Source organism: Panicum virgatum, chromosome 3K (assembly GCF_016808335.1).
Source record: "Panicum virgatum strain AP13 chromosome 3K, P.virgatum_v5, whole genome shotgun sequence".
Taxonomy (NCBI): Eukaryota; Viridiplantae; Streptophyta; class Magnoliopsida; order Poales; family Poaceae; genus Panicum; species Panicum virgatum.
In genome coordinates this window covers 20,042,546-20,065,916 of record NC_053138.1, presented here as the reverse complement: position 1 = coordinate 20,065,916, position 23,371 = coordinate 20,042,546, and the positions used below count along the sequence as shown (strand labels likewise).

Genomic DNA, 23,371 nt, shown 5'->3' with positions numbered 1-23,371 from the left:
CTTTTTCTATATTTAATATATGCATACTATTTTTTACAATAACTAAACATCTTTGATCATATTTGGCATGGACTCTTTGTATTAATCTTACATTTTTTTTCTATATCTAATATATGCATACTCTTTTTTACAATAACTAAATATCTTTGATTGTATTTGGCATGGACTCTTTGATTAATCTAAACCATTAGATCTTCATAAAATCCAACGGTCCAAATTCTTCTCTTTTTTAGATTAATGTGGGAATTTCTAGCCTGTCTCGGCGAACGTGGTGGCTTCTTCTAACACTCAAATATTTATATAATACTTTTCTTTTCTATATCTAATATATGCATACTCTTTTTTACAATAACTAAATATCTTTGATTGTATTTGGCATAGACTCTTTGATTAATCTAAGCCATTAGATCTTTATAAAATCCAATATTCCAAATTTTTCTCTTTTTTAGATTAATGTGGGAATTTCTAGTCTCTCTTGGCGAACGTGACTTCTTCTAACACTCAAATATTTATATAATAGATGGAAATGGGGTGCGCCTCGTGTCGAAAAAAAAGGCCACCTCTTTGCAAAGAAAAAGGAAAGGGATGCGTGCCCGGTCTTCGGTATCAAGCTGATAATGTAATGAAACGCTATATAAGTTGGTGTACAAGCCGATCAGTGTGTCTGAAGCCTGAACGGTGAATCCGCGCTCGGTGGTATCATACCGTGCCACGCCTTTGTTGCTGTTTTTTTTTTGAAAAGCTTACGCCTTTGTTGCTGTTGGCCTGTGGGGCATGAGGATTGCGTGCTCCCGCGGCCCCGGGGCCGGCTCACACACGCGGCCTCTCTCTCTCTCTGTGCAGTGGGGAACGGGATGCCCAGCTGCCCCCTCCACTCCTCTCGCTTTCCCCTCCACCGACCAGACGAGACGATAGCCCCAGACACCGCGGCGCAAAACCCCACCCCCCACCTCGCTCTCCTCCCCTTCCCCATCGCCATCGCCATCGGAATCTCCAGCCAGCGGCTCCCGCCCGGTAAGTCCCGCTTCCCGTCCCTCCTACCTCGCTCGGCTCTGCGGACGGCGGCCTGGGGCCTGGCCTGGCACGGCCCTGCATGCCCTCCGGCACCTTGCGCCCCATCGCACAGCGCGGGCGAGCTTTGCGTGCAGATGCGATTGCACGCAGTCGCTTGGCTGGCCTCTGCTTGCTGGGCAGGCGGGTTTGCGCGGTCGATTTCAGCTGGGGAGCTTTTTGGTAGCGAGCCGCGGTGGCGCTGTTGGTGAAGCGTTAGCGTCCTTGTGTGATGGCCCTTTACCCCCAGATTTGCTCGGTGCGGTAGCCTGTCTGAAAGCGCTCGATCCGGACGCTTTCCCGTGGCACACGATGTAGAGGTTGTGCGCGCCAAGCTTTTGGCAGTGTTTGCCCAGGTTTGCTCGCTGTCCTCATCAGCGGATCATTTTGCCATCACACGCGGACGGATGCTCCGTTCACAAATTCTTGTTTTATTTTTTCACTTTCCTTTTTGTATTTGTCGGCACTGGCAAGTGTTTATTTTAAGGATCCGGGTTAGGCCGGCGGTACGGCCGCCCTTAATTTGGAAAGTAATCAATACTAGTGGCGCACTTTTCTATTCTAGCATATTTGCTTTTTTACATTTTTTTGCCCTGCGGCGGTTGCATTGTTTCTCTGACGCCATCAACAGCCCAGACATAATACATCGTGCAATTCACTAGCATTTCAGCACATCATCAGATATGTGGTTTAGGAAAATAATAAGCATCATAGAACAAAAAAAAATACTAGGCAACATACAAATTGTCAAGCATTCGATATGGCTCACCATCAGCTTCTCATGGAAATAAAAAGAACTATAAATGTCAAGCAACATCATGCATCTTACAACACAATTTTCAGACCTACAAACCCTATTGATTTGCCTACAGTTCACTGCTAGAAAGCATGACTATCAAGAAACCAGAAAAAACAGTATGGGCAAAATTTGTTCAGAAATTGCTTAGGATTCATCATACAATACATGACCCAGAACTGCAAGATCAGGGACCTATGAGTTTAGTTTCCTAGTTTTAGCATAAGGACTGCATGATCGGAGGCTAGCAATTTTTCAGTTGTCTCCTGCCCTAACTATTTGGACTGTATAATCTCAAGATGACTACATGTTGAAAGGATTCTATGATAAAGATCCTAGCAATGACTTCCTCAAACATGCAACCCTACTTATTTACAACATTTCATCCCATGCATCTTAGAAAACTGCACATGCGAAACAAAATAGTCCGAAAGATGAATGAACACATCATATTTCTTCCAATCACATAGTGTAGTATTTCTATTCATGGCCTGCAAAAATACAACAGGGGGAAAGAATAATCAGAGAGCTTGTCAAGCATAATTGGAGGAAAGAAGTTGTATCAGGCTAGAGAACAGCTCAAGTGGTGTATGTATAGAAAACTGAAAAGCAACCCCACAATGAATGAACAACATTTTGCTGAACCTTATATTTTGGTGGTACTTCGCTTGTACAATACATTAAGCATTTTTGCTAGAAGTTGTAAGCATATCGTAATGAACTCAGAAGCAGTTTAAAACATATGAGCAGGCAAAAATAATCAAAACCCACCCAACCTAATTCCTAGACTTTCATATGCTAGTTCTAAATAATTATGAGCAAATTAGAACATAGATGAAAGCATATTCAAAAGACCAGAAGGCATGAATTATCTGCATCATCGGTTTGTGTGAGCCTAGTCTAAGACCAAGAACAAAATAGGTAGTAAATCAGTAGAAGAAGAGATGGCAGATCATTAGAATAAAAATTGATAACTCAGAACATAAAAGGCATAATTTGATAATCTTAAAAATGCTTGTAATTCCTATTTTGTGTACCTAATTTATGATTCATTTTCAGTGTTGTAGTCCTTACATTTTACTAAAAACGAGATCTATTTGTCTATAGTTTGAAGTCATATTTCCATGCAGATATAAACTGCCTATATTAGACTGAGAAAAATACACAACCAACTTAAAATGTGTATTAGTTTTGCCAAATCTGAGTACCTCTCTGACACAAAAAAATCAAGTATTCAAACTCAAAAGAGCATAGATTACTTGGTTGCATCATTGGTTTGTGTGAGCGTGCTCCAAAACCAAGCGCTAAGCATGAACTAAATCAGTAGGAAGAAATGCCAGATTATAAGACCACAAAAATTGCAACCTAAGAACACGAAGTGTATAATTTGGCAATCTTGAAATGCTTACATTTCCTAAATGGTGTATCCCGTTTTAATACATACAAACAAAGTAAGATCTATTTATCTATATTTTGAAGTCATATTTCAGTGCAGATATAAATTATCTATATCATATTGAAAAAGCAGACATAAACAAACTCAACTAAAATGCTTATGAGTTCTACTAAAACTGCATTCCTCTTTGACAAAAAAAAGTCACATGTTATTGCCTTATTGCTGTCCATATTATTATTGGAGATCAGTAGTTAGAGGATACAGTAGAAAAGTGAAAGAAGACACATTAATAGAATGAACGCGAAACGAAAATGAAGAAAAAAATACAGAACAAGTGAAATTTAATACCTATCCAATATACAACTAAGTACTGCTAGCACATGTCACACTCTACAAATGAACTATGCAAAGTTTAACAGAAAAACCACAATGACAGATTAAGGAAGCATAGATACAGGGTCTCAAAAATCACCACTGTTTAGCAAAAATTAGAACACACATAAAGGCAAACTACGGCATAACAAAGGCAAATTAGAAAACATATACGAGAGTGGAAACAAGATCCATGCACTAACCGAGGTTTGTACACACAAAAATCCACTGTATTTTCCCATGGTTGGACGACGTGGGCAGAAACTCAATACATGATCCGCACAGCTTTAATCCCCCTCTCCTCCTCCTCTCCTGCTGGATAGCTGCAATATAGTTAGAATAAAAATGATTTGATTACTTGTAGTACAGCCGAAAAAAACAGTGATGCATAAAGAGATAATTGCCTAAGGACTTGCATTATTCTACCTTGTTACGAACACATTATTGCTTGGATGAAATCAGAAGAATTGCCTAGATAAATCAGAACATTTTGTTCCGCATCAATTACTCGCATTCACATAGCAATCCAACGAGCATCATGGTCCTTTCGTGAAAAAAATTGATCGAATGATTGGGGACCTGGATCCCGTCGAACGCCGTGGTGGACGGTTCGCGGCCATGGCCTCCCTGGTGCCATCCCCGAGCGCAGGGTCCTCAGGAGGGAGCATGGCCGCGAGCGTGCCGAGCGCGAGCGCCACCTGCTCCGTCGGGATCTGCAGCGCCCACGCGCCCACGCCCCGGCACCATCCCCGAGTGCGGGGGTCCTTGGGAGGGAGCATGGCCGCGAGGGTGCCGAGCACGAGCGCCACCTGCTCCACCAGGATCCGCAGTGCCCACGCCGCGGTGCCATCCCTGAGCGCGGGATCCTCGGGATGGAGCATGCCCGCGAGCGTGCCGAGTGCGAGCTCCACCGCTCCGCCGGGATTTGCAGCGCGCCCGCGCCCGCCGGGGGCCGTGACGGCGAGCTTTCTCCCCGAGCAGGGTGAGGATCTACACCAGCATGCCCTCAGGGAAGATGACCTTAGAGATCGGCATGAGGTTGTGCTCGAACGCCTCCCGCCATGGGCGGAGCAGCACCGCGGGGGCGCTGACGGGATGCGGCGGCGGCGTCGCTGGGGCAGGGGACGGGGACGGAAGCGCGTCCGTCGGCAGGATCAGGGAGGAGTCTCTCACGAGAGGGGGATGGGGAGGCGTGGGTGGGTTGGGGTTGGGCGGAGGTCAACAGACGCCAGGATTCAACCCAATTAAAAATGATGCTAGGCGGACCGTAGATGTAACCGGCCGTTCCGATCAACAAAAATACGGCAGGTTGTAAGAAAGTCATTACCTTATTTTAAAAGCAGAAAGCGGAATGGGGACGTTGCAGTGTAGTGTAGCACAGAAGTGTGGACTAGTCAAGTGTAGTCTAATTGTGTTTTAGTCATAATCGCCGGATGATGCTGTCATAGACAGAAATTAGCATGCCTTTTTTTTATAATAGCTCTTGCATTATATAATGCATGCCATGGACGACCACACATCAATTGTGATAGACGTGCTTTTTCGTAGCTCTTCCATTTTCTCTCATTATTTGCATCAGCAAGCAAAGGGGAGCTTATTTTATTTTGAGTTGCCCTGATACTGCCATACTTACAACAATCTCTAATGACTCTGCTCAGCTCGTACTTCTCCCGTCATATGTGGAGTTTGAACGGTGGTTCCATTTGTGCTGGGGATGTGAATTTGTTGGAGGGAGAAGGATTTTTATTCTAGCCATACCCAATGGAGTGTCCAAGCTCAACTAGTTCCCAAGGGCATCATGTGAATGGAAAGCAGAGCATTGATCCCCCTGGTCCTGCCACTGAGAAGAACGGACCAAGACACCGTCCGCTGACTCCAATGAGACGATGCCATGGAGTGTTATGTTTGGTGGTTATGCTATTAACAGCATTCATGATGATGGTTTACCTGTCACCTACTACTACTTTCCTCCTACGGTTGTTCAGTGTGCATTACAGCAGAAAATCAACATGCTTTCTGTTTGGTATGTGGCTAGCATTGTGGCCCTTTTTGTTCGAGAAGGTTAACAAGACCAGGTTTATTTTCTCTGGTGAAAGTGTGCCCCCAAAAGGGCGCGTGTTGTTGTTTGCTAACCACAGGACTGAGGTTGATTGGATGTACTTGTGGGATTTTGCACTGAGGAAAGGCCGTTTGCAGTGTATCAAGTATATGCTTAAGAAAAGCTTGATGAAGTTGCCTGTTTTCAATTGGTCATTTCACCTTATTGAGTTTATCCCAGTAGAGCGCAAGTGGGAGATTGATGAGCCAATCATCCGAAGGAGGCTATCAGAATTTAAGAATCCCAGGGATCCCCTTTGGCTGGCAGTTTTTCCTGAAGGCACTGATTATACGTAAGGTCCCATCCCATTCACTTTATTGCCACATGTCTGCCTAAATAACTGGCACAATTTGGTTCTCTATATTTTGGGCTTCTGGAAGGATATTCAGTCATTCACCTTTTATGAATTTCTCCGTTTTGTAACACAAGTTGCCTAGAATCCAGGCTTGGTATTTATTCTACATGCATGTACATTGTCTTGATACATGCTAATTATTCCATTGCATGCACAACATCATCCTGCATCTGTCAGAATCTGCTGTACTTCATGCCTGCCTTTTTATCTACGTATATACATAATATTCTACATCTGTTAGAATCTGCTGTGCTCTATGTCTGCCTATTTGGATGCTAACTAGTGCTAATATTAATGTCTCAGTGAGAAGAAATGTATCAGAAGTCAAGAGTACGCAGTAGAGCATGGTTTGCCTATTCTGAAAAATGTACTCCTTCCAAAGACAAAGGGATTCAATTGCTGTTTGCAAGAGCTGAGGAGTTCTATAGATGCTGGTAACTGCTCATACTTTCCTTTGGAAATCTCACTTCATTATTGTAGCATTGGCAAACAACTATTTTGAAAAGCTGTGTCCTGAACTGCATGTTAGCATCTGTTCATTCGTTAGAAGTTGACATCTTACTTTGGACTGTGGAATCTTCTGGCCAAGTGGACAGTTCAATTCACTAGTAGTTGGACCAGCTGGCTGGTTTGCCTGAAAACTCTATTCATGGAAGTTGTGAAATGAAAATCCAAATATCGTAATAGTCTTGCACTATCCTGGAAATGTTACTGTAGTGCATAAAGCCAAGAAGCCATGTTGCAATTGGCATTTACTGTCAAACATATTAACATCGTAAGTTATATACACCATTGAGGTGGTGAACTGTAGGAGTTTTTGGTAATGATATGATACTTTAACCTGGTTGAGTGTGAATAGTTCACTACATTTTGCTACAAAGATTCACCCTTTTGGCTGCATGACTTGTACTTTGCTGATTGATGCAGTTTATGATATCACAATCGCATATAAACATAGGCTACCGACTTTTTTGGACAACGTTTATGGCATCGATCCTGCCGAAGTCCACATCCATATCAACAGCATCCAAGTCTCTGACATACCGACATCAGAAGACGAAGTGGCTACTTGGTTGATCGAGCGGTTCCGATTGAAGGACGAGCTCCTGTCCAATTTCTCGAAACTAGGCCACTTCCCAAATGAAGGGACTGAAGGGGATCTGTCAACACTAAAGTGCCTTGCGAATTTCACCGCGGTGATCAGTGTTACAGGAATCCTCACGTACCTGACCCTGTTCTCGTCCGTGTGGTTCAAGGTTTTCGTAGTGTTTAGCTGTGTGTTTCTTACGGTCACGACCTGCTACTCTATACATCTGCCCCAGCTGATAGGTTCCCCTGAGGTGAGCGCCCGTCCGAAGGTGTCTTGATTGTAACTTGTGTTGTAACTGAAGGCTGGAAGCTGGATGTCACAGCTCGTAACCACCACGCTCGGAGTGTATGTGCATATGTGTTCATGGTGTATCTGTTACTGGGAACATTGTGTTTGGTTCAGCTGCTGGGAGTATTCTTTGCCTGGACTCGTGACCCTTGGTTCAGCTGTTCGGCTTCATTGTCGCGCTGCAGCCTTGCAGTGGCAATTTGCAACGGCTATTAACGATCTGTGATTCTCACGCCATGTATGATGGTGTCTGGTTGGTCTGCTGCTTCGTGAGATGGTTCAGCTCGCGCTCGTCTTGCAACTCGCCGTTCCAACTTACTCTGACGGCTTGAATGGGGTAAACCTGGGACAAGAATCTTGCATGTCTGAACCACGACACTGGAAAATGCTGTAGCACAGTACCAAGATAGGGTCCGTTCGGGGATGGATTAAATCGCGTTCTGCCGCATTCGTCGTTCCACCGCACGACCTGCAAATTTTTTTATTCTAAAAGAATTTGACGCCATTCCACGAGAAAGGTAAGAACTTTATTGCTGACAAATCCAGATGGTCACCGAGGTCGTTGTAGTATAGTGGTGAGTATTCCCGCCTGTCACGCGGGCGACCCGGGTTCGATCCCCGGCAACGGCGTTTTTTTTTTGCTGGCTAGTCGTGTGTGTGTGTGTGTTTTGCTTTTTTGTTTATTTAAGACAACACCACGCACAGGTCTCTTCCAAGCGCCTTTCTTTCCAGTTCTACAAATCTAGAGTTCCATACGTACACAGTACACAACCGTTCCTACCAATAATGTTCCAGATTCAAAGCTATAATTTCGTTTATGCTCGCTTCAGCATGTGGAAGCCTTTTTCACAGCTCCGGCGGAACAAGATAACCGTAGTTTCTATTCTGACAAAATAAGATAACTGTAGTTATTATTAATAATAACAAGCATCCAACCTCAGCCCCCTTAAGTAACTTTAAGAAGCAATGTTTCAGAAGTACGGGAAGTATGTTAGTAACCTTTTTTTTACAGGTATACTAAAAACCAATCAATTAAAAAGGAGGAATGGGGAGGATCTCCCTCAAACGAAAGTCATTTTTGGAGAGCCTGCAATTTCAGGTCCGTGGCACTGTAAGTCTCTTACAGACAAAGCAATCTACGACAATTTCACCTACACCACCACTCACGTTACAATTTATCATGTACACACAAAACACTAAACGTACCATGTGCCTACTCCTGTTCCGGTTTCCGCACAACTCATCTGTTCCGGTCACGCTACCCAGCTACTATATGCATTGTCAATCTATAAACACTAGCCAAAAGATGCCCACCCAGTTTCAGCTTCTTCTGAGTTCTGACATAGGGACACAATCTTTGCTTTAAACATATATGATGAGGCTGCAGCTACGGACTTGTATAGACTGCGGCAAAACTGGCATTCAACTGAAGAGCAGAAGAACCGATATTGATGACTGTTGATATTGTGTTGGACCTTGCGGAGATATCATTCGACATCCTTGACTTCAGCCTCGACGTCCACGATTGTTCCAGAAGGGGCCATTCCTACATGCAGAAGCCCAAAATGTGGTTACTGATGAAGTGATGATTATCCGGTCAGATTGCAGAAAGCTCATTGACAAGTGACTTAGAAGAAATTCAACAGTCACTTTGGCTGGCTCAAACGCAAGCAAAGAAAAATATTAAGAAGAAAACAAAATCATCTGGGACCTCTCATGCCACGATTGAAGAACTCATTGAACACTTCTCTATTTGTAGCAGTAGCACCCCTTCCAGATGAAAATCTAGCAGATTCTCTAACAAATTTGTTGCCCTGAACTGCACCATGTACAAGGATCTATTAGTTCCAACTCATGCTCCACACAGATAGGCGTAATAAAGATGATAAACAAAGACGATTCCACAATTCTCCATTCTATCTTGGCTGAGATAGCATAAATTGGCAGATAATTGATTGATGACATCACCAGAGTGTCATGGTCTTTTAAATTGCAAATTTATAATACATACACAAGTGATGACTATGAATGCTTCAACCAGATCAACACAGCTCTGTTGTCGTATAGTATGTACAGTACATTAACATATGTACAACCATAGGTTCAACATGATTTTCTAGTAGCAGCATCAATAATGTGATTATGCAAAAAATATGTGCGCTCAAGAAGCAGTTCTTCTATGACATAAAAACAGAGAGGAAAAGTTTGACAACTCAACAGTAAGCTGGAACAAAAGAATATTGCATACCAGAGAAAGGCTGAGTACAATAAGGACAGAGTTGTGGTCCATCTTTTAAAGCTGACCTATAAGAAAAATTAAGCTAATCAGATTTCAACTTAAGTACAAATCTGCAATAGAAGTTTATATAGTTCTGTTTATGCTCACTTCAATATCTGGAAGCTTTTTCCACAGTTTGGACACTGCCAACAAAAGGAACAGGATATGAATGAGGGAACATTAACAGAATTGTGCACAGACAGCAGAGTTTCTTCTTCTGGGGTAGGAATAAAAGATGCTAATTGGCATTAAACCTATCACCTTTCCCTAAGAAACTTTAAGCAATGTTTTAGACGTTGGGAGGATTATGCAGAAACCTTTTCTACAAGTACATGGAAGGTGATAATTAGAAAGAAGGATCACTGAATGCCAAATTGATGGGGAGACTTACATCGCCCTGGAGTATATCTTGTCCTGCAAAGAAGAAAAATGCGCCCAGAGCCAGAATAGGCAGCAGTATCATGAGGAGCTGTTGTCACAAGAGATGTAAACATCCAAAAATATTGTCAAATTAACCAATTAGAATCATAAAATAGAAGAAAGATCTGAAGAATAAATGAACTTTTGTGGTATTTAAAAGCCATATTTCAGTCATACAAACTTACCAATGTTATTTGAGAAGATCCAATCCTTTTTGTGATATGCAAATCGCTAGCCTAAACTTATCAATGTTACTAGCGCCATAGAGTAAGCTAAATCAAGGTTTCAGATATCCTCATACAGTCATACCCAATCTCTAGGTTCAATGGAGTCCAAATGCTATATGTTTCCATGAGTCAATGTCGTAATGCAGAATTATGGACTAGTAAGTCAATAGCAGCACATCTTAGCTCTACTAAACAACAATACTTGGAGAGAGGAAATTTGAGGTCAACTATCTATTACAACACGCACTGGAAAACCATGGCGCAAAATTGCAACGCATTTTTGGATGTCAATACCAGGTATCAATTTTAGCTGAGCTGACATTTGCTTCCTACCTCCAGGCATCGACAATGGCAAGAAGCAAATAAAAAGGTTTAATACAATTTGGTGCCACTAATCCAGATGTTCTCATCGAAATAAACACTAGGAAAACTAACCAGTTACAACTCATTTTCAGCGGCAGCAAGAGAATTCTCGTACCCAGAGGGAGACGATGGCGTCAAGAACCCAGCGGAGCTGGCCTGTCACGGCGAGGTACGTCAGGACGGCGGCGAAAGCGAGGTTCCCCACGACCCGACTCATGCCGTTGTCCATGCGCCTCCCGCCGCCGCCAAAGAAGGGGCCTCTCCCGGCCCCGGCGGCGCCAAGTCGCAGCCGCTGTCGCCCCGCCGTTCTCCAAGGCAAGGCCCCGCTTTTCCCCACGAACTCGGTCCGCACCGACGGTCCCGCCGCGGAGCAAGACCCATTTGAGATTCTTGGAGGCAGTTTCCTGAACCTTGGGAAGAGGAAGGCGTGCGAACAGCAGCAGAGCGGGGGAGGTGCAGGGAGAGCAGGCTTGAGCAAGGCCATGGAGGCGAAGGGATTATCACTTCGCAACTGTTCTTCTAAATTCAATTTTTTCCCCCATTTGAGTTGAGTTTGATGTTCGCGCATTTATGTGGTGAAAACGCAGCACGGGTTTGCAGCGGCGGAGATGGAGTTGGGACAAGACAATGGAAGAAGCAACCGGAAAAGAACTCTTCCGCACGCAGTCGGTTTCCAGAATCCAGACACGACATTCAACTGGATTGAAAACGGGATCATTTCTAGTGGATAAGTGTTTGCTAGAGATTACTGCTTTGCCAGCTTCTATTTTTCTACAGGTTTATTCCTCGCCAGGAAAAACATTTATCATTTTCATCATAAATAAAAATCCAAAAATCACAGCACTCATCTTTTCTTTTCAGCATAAATAACACGGACAACGATATGAGCACGCTATGCGGCAAGCACAGGATATATATTTTAGCACCGTATAAATCGATGCAGAAAACTTCATTACAAGAAACAACTTTCTCGCATTACAGCAACCCAGTATCTCGATTAAAAACAGACGGGGACACGCATACCTGGCGCAAGTTCGATATGAAGTCAAAATTACAAGGGGCTAGATTACCCGAGTCTGGGTGCAAGACACCTATCTACGATGCCGGCCACCTCGGCCGCCACCTCTGCCTGAAGAATGCCGGCCACCGCGCTGCTGCCTTCCGCCGCGAAAGGACGAGCTCCCTTGATTAAACTGCCCAGAACTGAACTGCGGAGGCGAATGCTCAGGTCCATCTCCATGGGGTTGTGCTGGGTTTGTGAATCCTCGTGAGTCATCTGGGAATCCAGGACGGGGTAGTCCCTGTTCCTGCCTATTCCCGGAGGCCATGAGTGGAGGCGGTTGGCCAAAGTTGCCTTGCCCCATAGGCATTTGAGGTGCTGCACCAAACAGGGAATTCCCCACCGGGGGTCCACCACCGAATGGCAACTGATTTGCGGGCATTCCAGTCTGGGGCATGAATTGCCGGAAGGGCATGGGCATTTGGTTCGGGAAACCGCCAAAGTTCTGGTTCTGCATCTGTTGCTGGAACTGGTTTGCTCCAGCAAGGAGGTTCTGCATGATGCTGGCAGCAAGGGCAGCTCCGTCTAGCCCCATATTCGGATGGGGCGGTGGAGGAAGCCCACCAGGCCAAACCATGTTTGGCTGCTGGGGCAAGAACTGCTGTGCTGGATTGATGAAGCAGCCACCCATCTGATTTGCAAGATGAACAGGTGATGGCATGGCAGGATTCATTGGGCCAGATGGCAGCATGGCTGGAGCACTCATAGGAGCGTTCTGAGGCCCCAATGAGCGTGTCTTATTTTCAGCAACTGCAGGAGCCATGTCTGAGGAATGAAACCAGGGATGTGACTGCTGACCTGGTGTTGGTGCATCCCGGTTCCTTGGTGGCATGTCCTTTTGGAAGCCGCCACCTCTGGGCTGTGTTCTCTTCTTATCGCCAGAATGCTTCTTTGGCTCATGCTGTCTATCAGTCTGCCTTTTTGCTTGGCGCAGTGACCTTTTGTACTCGGCCTCCTTCTCATCATCAGAGAATTCAGGTTCATCTTCTTGGTTGTCATTGTCTGCGGATGCATCATAACCTTTCGCATAGAGATCCATATTCAGGATGTGATCAGCAAACTCTGCTACGAAAGAGACACTGGTTCCTGCACTGATCCCTGCAGGAACTTCTTCCTCAGAGTTGTACCGCACCAGATAGTACGGATTTTTTACAGGTCCAAACAACTCATCGACAATACCAAGGGGCATCCTGCTTTCTGTTATCCAGAGAATTGAGCCTTCATTCAGTGGATTGTGTTGGACTGATCCTTCAACAATCACTCTCTCACCCATAATCTGGATAGATAGCAGACAGGCAGACAGTCAAAACACTCATAGATAGCAAAGTGGCATTTCACAAATGTATGCCTCAATTGACCACACTATAAAACCTCAAACACAATTGAGAGTATATTACTGAAAATGCTAACAACTACCGAACTCCAGGGACCAACATGCTTCAGATTGCGCTAAATGGTAAATACATTGTTATGGTATGACTCTGCACAAGTATACAGATATTAAAAGGAAAAGATGTATCCAAGAAGATTCAGTAGATTTCATCTGAATCTCTGGGTAGTCATGACAACAGAGAAACTAAGTACATTCTATCTTTGTTTCTAGTTTTTTGCCTCTCAGGGTGGTCAGGGAACCTCAATGACCAGAAACAGGTCTGGTTACCAACAATTCACGCAGCTTAAATTTCATGGTTTTGAAGTAATGACAAATATGCAGGAGGGCCTAAAATTCCACAACGGAGTCATAAACAAAGGATTCAGTACATTGGTTTTTGAAAAATCACTAGTGCTTTTCACCTAAAACTATGAAGTGAAATAGCTTTATTTTCATTTTTCAACAAATGACAACCACGAGATGGAACAACGAGATGGTTAAATGTACTCAGAGAAGGAGAATACAGGTTTCTCCCCAAAACAAAACATTAGGGTACAGCTCCCCAGGGATAAATATAAAACACAAAAGAAGCTGCTCAGGAGGTACAAGACTTACCGCTGAGATAGTCCCTACTGGAAGAGTCTGATGATGTGGCTCCAACTGTATTTCAATCTTTGGGACTGGAGGAAGGACCTGCGAGGTATATATGTTAGAATACACATACAGCGAAAAAAAGATTGAAAAAGGCAGCTTATGTTCTTTTGTATGTCCTTGTAGCAACTAAACGTGCTGCTTGTGACAATTGACTTTAGCATTGTAACTACATAGCAATACAGTGGCATGTTGCCACATGGTTTCTACAATTACTACTACACAAAGGATAGGCTTAAGCTATTCAAGAATTTAACTACTCCCTCTGTCCCGTTTTATTAGTCGCTAGGAATCCGTGCTTGTGAGGGGGGCACAACTCCCAAACGACGATTACAAAGGGACGGAGGGACTATGCAACACAAATTTTTTCTCAGCAAGAAACATAATTGTAACCCATTAAAAAATGATTACACGCCACTGCAGCAAGAAAATGTCACTGAAAATGAGTAACAATGAAGATGCAATCACAGGAAAGAGCAGCTCGATACCTCTGCTTCATGTTTGGATTTGCTGCGGCCTTTTGGTTCCTCATCCTCTTCATCGCTCCCAACCATCAATTCACCCTCCTCAAGGAGGGCCTCCAAGCTATTGCCACCAGCACCACCAGGTTTCATGGCTTCCAGCTCTTCGTCGTCACTGCTTGACGAGGCTTCACTCGACTCCTCATCCTTCTTGTCCCCATGCTCTTCATCCTCGCTGCTCGAGGAAGCCTCGCTCGACTCCTCCTCGCTACTCTCCGACTCTTCCTCGCTGCTTTCCTGCTCCTCCTTGCCGCCTGTCACTGTGGTATTCATCTCAACATCGGCAGGCGCGGCAGCCATCTCCTCCATAGCAACTGCTCCCTCCGAGACATCCTCTTTCACAGCCAAATCACCAATCCCCGAAGCCAGAAGCTGATCCGGGGCAAGCAGCACGTCCAGTCCGCCGCCCACCATCTCAGCCTTCTCTCCGATTTCGCCGCCGCAAAAATCTCCGGCCAGGACGGGCTCCGGCTTCATACCGAACTCACAGCTATTGAGCGCCGCCGAACCATCCGAGACCTTTTCCGCGCTGTCGTCGCAGGTCTTCGCTGTCGGCGCCGGCGCGTGAGGAAGAGCCTCCTCCTCGGCGGGTCCGAGGCCCTTGGCCGGGCTCCCCAGCTCGCCCGACATGGCCGGGTCGAAGTCCACGAGCCACTCCTCGACGGGGTCAAAGCCGATGCCGGTGTCCGAGTCCGAGACCGGCGGGCGCGGGGAGGGAGAAGGGGGCTTAGGATGCTGCGCCATGGGTGGGGGAGGCGGCGGCGCTGGGGTTTTGGGGACGGAGAGGGAGGCTTTGCGGTGGCGGCGCCATGGGTTTAGGGTTTTCCGTTGTGGCGGCACCGCGGTCCGCGGCAGGTATGGACGGATTTTGGAGGCAGGACCTTATGGAGCTAGAGGCTTCTTTCACCAGTTTTTCCCTCTTTTTTTTTTTCTTTTTTCTTTGGAAAAGTGTGTTTATGCAAGTTACAATGCATCTCCCTCGTTTTTTTTTAAAAAACAGTGCATCTCCGTCATTCTCTTGCTAATGGACATCAACATCCAAAATTCCTAAAATCTCCTGTGTTCCTTAGGAAATGTCCAAATACCGTGTGAGCAAATTACAAAGGATTGAGGTTCTAACTTTCAGCATTCCTGAACGTGATAGGAGGTTACAGCGCAGTGTCAGCGAAACACAACGACATAACCGTTGCATTTGTTAAAGTAGAAAGTAGAGATTAGAATGAAATGAACAAATGATTCATTGATCGATTGAATGACAATCGGTTACATATTTATACATGGTGAAAGGGTGTGTCCAAAGGACATATCCCTTCGGGGTTTAGACCGCTTGGCCAAAGGTTCAGACCCTTTCATAAAAGGTCATGTCTATCTACTAAGAGGTGCCTCTCTATGAAGAGGTGCTAACTAATTGATCACTAATATAAACTAATTCTAACACTCCTCTTGATGTTAAATCATCCTTGATTATTATATGAAAAAACTCCTCCAAAAATCATGTGGAAAAAAATCTGAGGAGAAACCAAATTATATATTGATATTTCATTAAAAGTCCTTCAAAACCCATGAGAAAATAGGAGAAAATGATATAGCATATATAGATTATTGTCTCATCGCAAATTTTTATGAGAAAACCTTGAAAAGAAAAATCATAAAAAAGTTTGGAGATCAATAACATGAACTGTGGATTGTATTCGAATAACCTCCCCCAAAACACAACGGGAAAAATATAAGGAGGAATAATATGTCTTCGATACCTTCTTAAAAACCCTTGTATGGAAAATAGAAGATGGACATCCAATATGTCTTAACTATCACCTTTAAAAACACCGATAGGAAAATAGGAGATATGACCTATATTTTTGTATTGATATCGCCTTATTAAAACCTTTATGAGAAATTGTTCCGAGGAAAAAACTCATATAGAAAAAAAAAGAGTACAATATGATGTCTGAATATGTTATAACTAAAGGAGAGTCTCCCCTTGAGTCTTGCAAAAATAAAAGTACCTGTATACTGATTTCAGAATTACATTTCTAAAATGTATTTGTCGGTTATGACTTTGTGAGCGAAATTCACGAGATTATCTCATAATCCAATTTTGCAAGACGTTGAGCAATATGTTTAGTAATACTGCTTTTGTGTAACCCTTTATCATCCAAGCAATACAAGTCATGTTATCTTCGTAGATAATCTAAGTGATTCGAAGGAATCATAATTACGCATTCAGTGAAGTTATGCATATTCATGCAATGCTTGGGAATGATACATGAAGTTACTATTACCTTTTCTTCTTCTTCTTCTCTTTTTTCCTCTTCTTATCTCTCATCTCCTCTTATTTCCCATAGAGTTCTCGGGGAGGGGGGCTCAAGCCCCCTGCCTCCACGCTAGATCCGCCCCTAGCTATGCCCTATAAATAAGTATCATACAGATTTTGCACCTTAGCACTATTGCATCACGAGCCAGGTCTTGTGGAGTTGTTCAGCACAACGAGGGCGCAGGTGGAGAGCCAGCGGACCACGGTGGCGAACAAAGCATTGAAGATTCGCGCTCGGCGGCGCGTGCCGCTCGTCAGTTGTGTGCACCACTACCCAAAGGTCGACTCTGCGCTGATGTTGGAAAAAAACAGCCCCGCTGGAGCCTGAGGCCGAGAAGAAGCGGCTTACGATGTGGCTGTCCATGTGCACCACCTGCTCGAGCTTGTCAATGTCGAAGTTGCTGGCCAAGGAGGAGGCAATGCCGGCACGGGGGAGCAAGCCGTCCAGGGCGACGGCGACGCAGACGTGCCAAGCACAAGCGATAAATGATATGCTTATCTCTTGCTACTTATTGTTTTGTGTTCCTGTCATTTTGCTTGGAGATTGAGAAGAGTAAAAGACTAGGGTGAATGAGTGATAGATCAAGTGTTGAACTGGTTCATCAAGTCTATGACCTGCCTACTGCTATTTTAACTTAATCTAGACTCCTTGGGCGAGGGTGGCCGGGAGGCAACCTGGTGAGGTGGGCGTTTTCATCCCATAGGTTCTCGATGTGTGTAATAGAGAACAAAAGCTGCGAGCTAAAATTTGGCCCTCCAAAAGAACGAAGATTAATGAGTAAATTGCACTCCAGGTCCCCAAATTTGCCCCGAAGTTTCGCTTGGGTCCCCAAACTCGCAAATCGTGCATCTGGGTCCCTAAATTCAACTTTGCGGTTCATTGACAGTCCAAAACCTGCCAGTGCAGCACCCTTTGCCCACGTGGAATGCCACGCGGGACCTGCTATAGGGTGCTTTTGCGAAAACCCCCCTTCCCTTGTAGTTTTTGTCAAACCCTAGTCCCCCGCGTCTCCTCTCCTGCCATCCCCAAATTGGATAGGGTTGCTCTGCTCCCCTTCGCTCACCCCGCCACCGTAGCCACTGTGGCAGAACCGCCCAAATTAATCCGGCTCAAGTGCGCTAACCATCATCCTAAAGGCAATGCCGGCTATCACGCACTTCAGACGGAGTAATCCGGCAGCGCTGTCGGGTAAAATCTCGAAGAATCCACTTATGCTGTAATCAAAACCCAAAACTTACATGCAAATCCCACGAAGGTGAGTCCAGAGAGTACAACATTTCACAAATATATTACATTACAGAGTCTTAACTTAATTATTACAAACCAAGTTTGAAATCTCAGAAAGGTACTTGAAAGTCAAACTTTAAGTAGTTCAGAGTTCAACTGCAGCGGAAATGAAGCGAGTTCTAAACGACGATACAAGATGTCATGATGAAGCCCGTACATGACATCACTCGACATTGTCATCGTTGGCCGGAGTCGGATCCCACTCCACCGACCAACCAGGAGGTAAAGTACACGGCCAAGTCAAGCTAGCTATCTGATCTTCAAACTGTGGCGGAACCACCCAAAACTACTGGGCCTGGGTGCACTGATCTTTGTTGCTAAGCAACTCTGACCCAATTTGGCACTCACCGGTAGTTCCTCGAGCGAAGCCTCGATAAAAGCCACGCTATTCCAGGATCAGCAGACAACACTCACACGAAGGTGAGCCCAGAGATTACAACACAAACCATTTCATACATCTCAGAGTGACTGCAGCGGAAAGAAAATTTATTACAAACCATGTTCAGAGTAGCAAAGTACTGCGGAGTTCCAACTACTCAATTCTTTAAGTCTCATGTTCAGCGAAAGTAGTAAAGATAACTAGCGAGATAACGTGACGCATCGATAAAGCCCGTACGAATGCGTCACTCAGCGGGAGGGTGATTAGCACCAGCTGAAGGGCCATCCCACTCAACAGACCAACCCGGGGGCAGAGTACAAGGCCAAGTAAGACTTGCAAACAGATCTTCAAAGTTAGTACCTGAAAAACAGTGCCACAAGCAAGGCTGAGTATACTAATACTCAGCAAGACTGACCCGTCTCTGGATATAACATAGTCCGATAACTAGACATGCAAGGCTTTTTGGTTGGTGGGGTTTGCTTGCCAAAAAATGCCGCTAAGTGTTGATCCTTACTTTCGGGTTTTACTTAGCTGGATTCTAGTGGGTTTAACCATTCTAAATTTGCAACTAACTCTACACAAACATGGTAGAGCAAACATTTAATCAACCAGCAGTATTATCATCATCACGTTCCACTTGTTACTCTATGTGACCGAAAACATTAAGCAATCTCATGCCGTGAGAGGCGGACGATTCCGAATCGAGTTTCAACCTGGCCAGGGGAACCTAGACCACACGCATGGGGATCGACTTCGCTCCCGCCCACGCTACTTTTCCCCTTTCTTTCCAGTCCGTGGATCCGGAACACCCTCCCCGACTACAGAGTCCGACCACTCTGCACCCGTACGTCGCGACATAAAAATAAACCCTACTTCTACCAGGAGGGTGCGAGATCGTTCCACTCGCCGGTCCAATCAGGTACTTAAGCTTACCGATTACCATATTTCTCGATATGTGGCTAGTACTTTCAAACGCTTAACGAAATGAGCCACACACCGCGACCTTAGCCATTTTTGACTACACTAGCGGGGTATCACAACTACACAACCCCGCCCGTTGTCCTTACATTTCAACAGGAATTAATGTCAGTACAATTCCTATTTGCTCGCGAGAGGCAGGAAACCACTCGACTTCTACCGTACCTATTTAGCATGGCAACTAGTCGATAAAAAGATCCGGTATCAAACATGGGTTCCTATGGATCATGCATCTAGGGTTTTCGATCAACGCCTAGAGAACTTAAATGCAGAAAACCAACTATTACCATACATTAATAAATAGATAGCAGAATGATAATTCGGAAAAATAGTGGGTTTATGCTCCGGGGCTTGCCTTCTTGGGCACTGTCAGGCAGAAAAGCCTCTGGGGCTTGGCCCAGGTCTTGAGACAAGTTAGTACAGTTCAGATTAACCTCCTGCTCCGCACGAGAGTCCGCGGGCACCAATTCGTAGTCACCGTCCGCGAGATTAACCGTTTCTATATGCAATGCGAGATTATGAGTTATTCATGGATAACAATTTCTTTCCTTCACGATAAAGTTGTAGTCCAACAAAAGTTACTTTAGTGATGATCTCAACAGTTTATTTCATGGGCAGTCATTTATAGAGTAGTAAACATAACTACGTTTCTCCATGAATGAGTGGGGTTTTGGTTTCCATTCTTAATTTCAATACATAGCATGCTTTCATTATTTCGTAACAACCCAAATTCACTAATGAGCTAGTGAGGAAACACCAAAGTAACCCCGATTCAAAATAAGTACTTATGGTATAGATTTCAGCATTTAACCATAAAGCAAAAACTATAACTATTCATGCAAGTAGATCACTCTAGTTACTTCATCTTTTTGTACAGAACGTTTAATATGGGTTCTGGTGCTACAAATTTTATGAGAGAAACTTCATAGTATCTACTCAGCACTGAAATTTTTCCAGATTTTATTCACTTATGTAACTGAGGTAATAAAAAGAACAAAAACAGCAAGCTTTTAAATAAGATTAATTCTACAGAGAGTTTTACTAGGGATATGGCTCTCAAATTTTTACCAGAGACTAGCCATGAGTTAAACATACTCCAGAAAATTTTTCAAGATTTAACTCACTATGATAAATTAGTTATTCAGTGAACTTAGCATGAGTTTGCATAAATTTCTCAAGGTGCATTTAACCAGTATTGCTTATGAACTTTTTATTACAGGTAGAGCATACTCTAGACAAGATCGTGCCCAAAAAAATGATCAGAAACATTGTAGATTACTCAGAACAAAAATAGTAAATCTAGCCCTAAGATGCTAAGCATGATTATTCAATAAAGCAAAACTCAGTAACTGCAGCTCAAAATTTTTAGACAGGAACACAGAGCTAAAAAGAGACTCCAGAAATAAATATAGATTTTTTTGAGCATAAGAACTATATATATGAGGAATTAAGTTGATTAAACCAGCATAATCATGGTATATAGGACATGAACTCTAATAAATTTGAAATTTAGAGATTAGCAGGGATTCAGTGGCACAAGGCTGTAGTAAAATTTTCAGAGCAAGTTCATGTGTATATTTTCCTGAATTAAATCGAAAATGCTAACAACAGATTAGAGAATCTTGATTGTTCCCATATGATACTGCTTTGGTTGGGTGCCATCATTTTACTGTGATCTTAAAATTCCCTTAATGACAACATATCCAAAAAATCAAGGTCATTTGATGGGCATAACTTCATGAACATGCATAAGGTGGTTTTCTTATTCTTTTCCCTAGATTAAATTCGGTTGAGTTTCTGCAAATGTGAATGTTACAAAATTTGTAGATCTTGTTACAAGGAATCCAGATCAGTTGAGTTTGCATTTTTTCGATTTTTCTGTGATTTGTTTCGCATTTTAGGAGTTCACTGGTATACACTGAAAAACTTGCAGAAACACCCTTAAACGAAAAAACAAGTTACAACCGGGTCCTTCGCCGGCCTTCTCCGCCGTGGCATCTTGCCGGTGGTGTTCTGCGGTGCAGGGCTTACCGAGGCTGCCACGGGGAGGCGCGTGGGAGAGAAAGGTTCGAGGAACACCTACCCTGGTCGACGTTCGAGCGTTTGGTGCATGGGTTCAAGCTCGTCGGCGGCAATGGCGGGTCGGTTGTTCGGTTCGCCGGCGCTGGAGGTGAAGGAGGGCTCGGGGTAGAGGAACAGGGCGTGCACGAGCACCGCGTGAGCTCGTGGAAGCTTCTGGGGTAGCTGTTGTGCTCAGTCTCCTTCGGAGCTGGCCGGTCCGCGGGGAGCCTGAGCTCGCCGGCGGCGGTGCAAAAGGGGAACGGCGTCGGGAGGAGGTTTGGGTTCGATTCCGCGCGCGTGGAGCGTATCTAGGAGGTGGCGAAGCTATTGCGGTGGTCGGAGGGGGCAATGTGGGGCTGGGCTAGCCGGTCCGCGCGAGCTGGATCTCGGCGGCCATGGCGGAGCGGCGGGAGGAAGAAGGAGGAGAAGGGGCGCGACGGTGGAGCTCTGGGGGTCTTTATAGGCCAAGGAGCTCCTGGGCGAGGGATGTAGTGACTAGGGGAGGTCGATTTGGGTCGGGGGCGCACGACGGCGAGCGGGCGGAGCTGCAACGGCGCGGCGCAGGGCGGGGGGGGTGTCGTGGCGGCTCGGGGAGCGGCCTGGGACGCGTGTGCGCGTGAGGAGGTGCCAAGGGGCGGGCCAGGTGGCGCTGGGGGACTTCCTAGGTCCATTTGGCCGCGGGCGCCGGGCGAAACAGAGCCAGCCGGGGGAGAGAGATGGAGATGGGGGCTCTTTTGCGATTTCTAAAAATTCTAGGGACCTCTCGGTAAACTGAAATTATCTCCTATTTGGAGGACTCAAAAGGAAAAGTGTTGAATACCACTTTTGTATAACTTTTCAAGATCTACAACTTTCGTTTTATGCAAATTTTCATTTGAAACTCACATTTTGAACTATTGGTACATTTGCATATTTGCACGAAAGGGCTTTAGTTTTATTCAGTTTTTGACTTGATTTTGGCTGAAGTTCAATTGAGCACATGTCAATTGAAACACCTCTCATGAGCCAACAAAAATTTTGTGCACATTTTTGAAGTAGCTTTTCACTCCTTTTTCTTTTTCCTTTAATTTCTTTTGTATGATTTGTCTTTTATTTGATCCTTTCTCTTTGAATTAATTTCTCAAATTTTTCTTTTTAACTTTAACTAAGGTACATTGATTTTGTGCTAACACCTGAGGTGTTACAACCTACCCCCCTTAAAAAGAATCTCGTCCCGAGATTGGATGATTGAATTGAGGTGGGGAAAATGATGTACCTGAGGTAGAGCTAAGGAAACCCGGATAATGTCGATTAAGATAATCCTCCGTCTCCCAGGTGGCTTCTTCTTCAGTGTGATGATACCACTGAATTTTATACATTTTTACCACCTTTCGACGAGTACCTCTCTCTTTTTGATCCAGAATTTTGAGTGGATATTCTTTATATGAGAGATCGGGCTCCACTAAAATTTCCTGTTGATCAATGATTTCCGTAGGAACTCGAACACATTTCTTGAGTTGGGATATGTGGAAAACATTATGGATGGCGGCGAGCCGTGAAGGAAGTCGCAAACGATAAGCCACGGGTCCACATTCTTCAATGATTTCATATGGCCCGACATAGCGAGGTGCCAGCTTACCCCTGACTCCGAAACGTTGAACGCCTCGAGTTGGGGACACCCGTAAATAGACGTGGTTACCAACCATGAACTTCAGAGGATCCCTTCTTTTATCAAAATAACTCTTTTGCCGAGACTGGGCTGCTCGGAGATTAGTTTGTACTATTTTTACTTTCTCCTCAGCCTCGACCACTAATTCGGGTCCAAATATTTGACGTTCCCCAGTCTGGGACCAACTCAAAGGGGTTCGACACCGTCGACCATACAAGACCTCAAATGGTACCATCTTCAGACTGGCCTGATAGCTGTTGTTATAAGAAAACTCAGCCAAGGATAAACACTTGTCCCAGTTCTTGTCATAGTGGATGACACATGCTCGAAGCATATCCTCAAGAATTTGATTCACCCTTTCGGTCT

General features: G+C 44.6%; 3 protein-coding genes and 1 non-coding gene across 4 annotated transcripts; 2 read left to right on the top strand and 2 right to left on the bottom strand.

The window, feature by feature from the left end:
- Positions 1 to 851: 851 nt before the first annotated feature.
- LOC120698212 (probable 1-acyl-sn-glycerol-3-phosphate acyltransferase 5) lies at positions 852 to 7,584 on the top strand. The gene is made up of 4 exons (XM_039981740.1): positions 852 to 1,014; positions 5,273 to 6,004; positions 6,371 to 6,501; positions 6,995 to 7,584. Exons 2-4 carry the CDS (start codon positions 5,376 to 5,378, stop codon positions 7,432 to 7,434), a joined length of 1,200 nt encoding a protein of 399 aa, XP_039837674.1. The 5' UTR covers positions 852 to 1,014; positions 5,273 to 5,375; the 3' UTR covers positions 7,435 to 7,584.
- Positions 7,585 to 8,003: 419 nt separating this feature from the next.
- On the top strand, positions 8,004 to 8,075 carry TRNAD-GUC. The gene has a single exon. It is a non-coding gene; the product is annotated as a tRNA-Asp (tRNA).
- Positions 8,076 to 8,477: 402 nt separating this feature from the next.
- LOC120698211 lies at positions 8,478 to 11,404 on the bottom strand. Its single transcript, XM_039981739.1, has 6 exons — positions 10,849 to 11,404; positions 10,115 to 10,192; positions 9,832 to 9,866; positions 9,694 to 9,749; positions 9,157 to 9,264; positions 8,478 to 8,991 (listed from the first exon to the last, which is right to left on the bottom strand). Exons 1-6 carry the CDS (start codon positions 11,299 to 11,301, stop codon positions 8,933 to 8,935), a joined length of 789 nt encoding a protein of 262 aa, XP_039837673.1. The 5' UTR covers positions 11,302 to 11,404; the 3' UTR covers positions 8,478 to 8,932.
- Positions 11,405 to 11,617: 213 nt separating this feature from the next.
- On the bottom strand, positions 11,618 to 15,211 carry LOC120698210 (H/ACA ribonucleoprotein complex non-core subunit NAF1-like). Its single transcript, XM_039981738.1, has 3 exons — positions 14,305 to 15,211; positions 13,781 to 13,858; positions 11,618 to 13,069 (listed from the first exon to the last, which is right to left on the bottom strand). The coding sequence occupies exons 1-3, from the start codon at positions 15,079 to 15,081 to the stop codon at positions 11,825 to 11,827; spliced, it is 2,100 nt and encodes a 699-aa protein (XP_039837672.1). The 5' UTR covers positions 15,082 to 15,211; the 3' UTR covers positions 11,618 to 11,824.
- Positions 15,212 to 23,371: the final 8,160 nt, after the last annotated feature.

Excerpts from the sequence above, each read along its gene's own strand:
- LOC120698212 (XM_039981740.1), top strand. The coding sequence starts at position 5,376 with ATGGAGTGTCCAAGCTCAACTAGTTCCCAAGGGCATCATGTGAATGGA. Across the intron at positions 6,005-6,370 it reads CCTGAAGGCACTGATTATAC|TGAGAAGAAATGTATCAGAA; the intron begins GTAAGGTCCCAT and ends TTAATGTCTCAG. Across the intron at positions 6,502-6,994 it reads GAGGAGTTCTATAGATGCTG|TTTATGATATCACAATCGCA; the intron begins GTAACTGCTCAT and ends TGATTGATGCAG.
- LOC120698211 (XM_039981739.1), bottom strand. The coding sequence starts at position 11,301 with ATGCGCGAACATCAAACTCAACTCAAATGGGGGAAAAAATTGAATTTA. Across the intron at positions 9,867-10,114 it reads AAGATATACTCCAGGGCGAT|TGTCCAAACTGTGGAAAAAG; the intron begins GTAAGTCTCCCC and ends TTTTGTTGGCAG. Across the intron at positions 9,750-9,831 it reads AAAAGCTTCCAGATATTGAA|GTCAGCTTTAAAAGATGGAC; the intron begins GTGAGCATAAAC and ends TTTTTCTTATAG.
- LOC120698210 (XM_039981738.1), bottom strand. The coding sequence starts at position 15,081 with ATGGCGCAGCATCCTAAGCCCCCTTCTCCCTCCCCGCGCCCGCCGGTC. Across the intron at positions 13,859-14,304 it reads AATCCAAACATGAAGCAGAG|GTCCTTCCTCCAGTCCCAAA; the intron begins GTATCGAGCTGC and ends TATACCTCGCAG. Across the intron at positions 13,070-13,780 it reads CAGTAGGGACTATCTCAGCG|ATTATGGGTGAGAGAGTGAT; the intron begins GTAAGTCTTGTA and ends CTATCTATCCAG.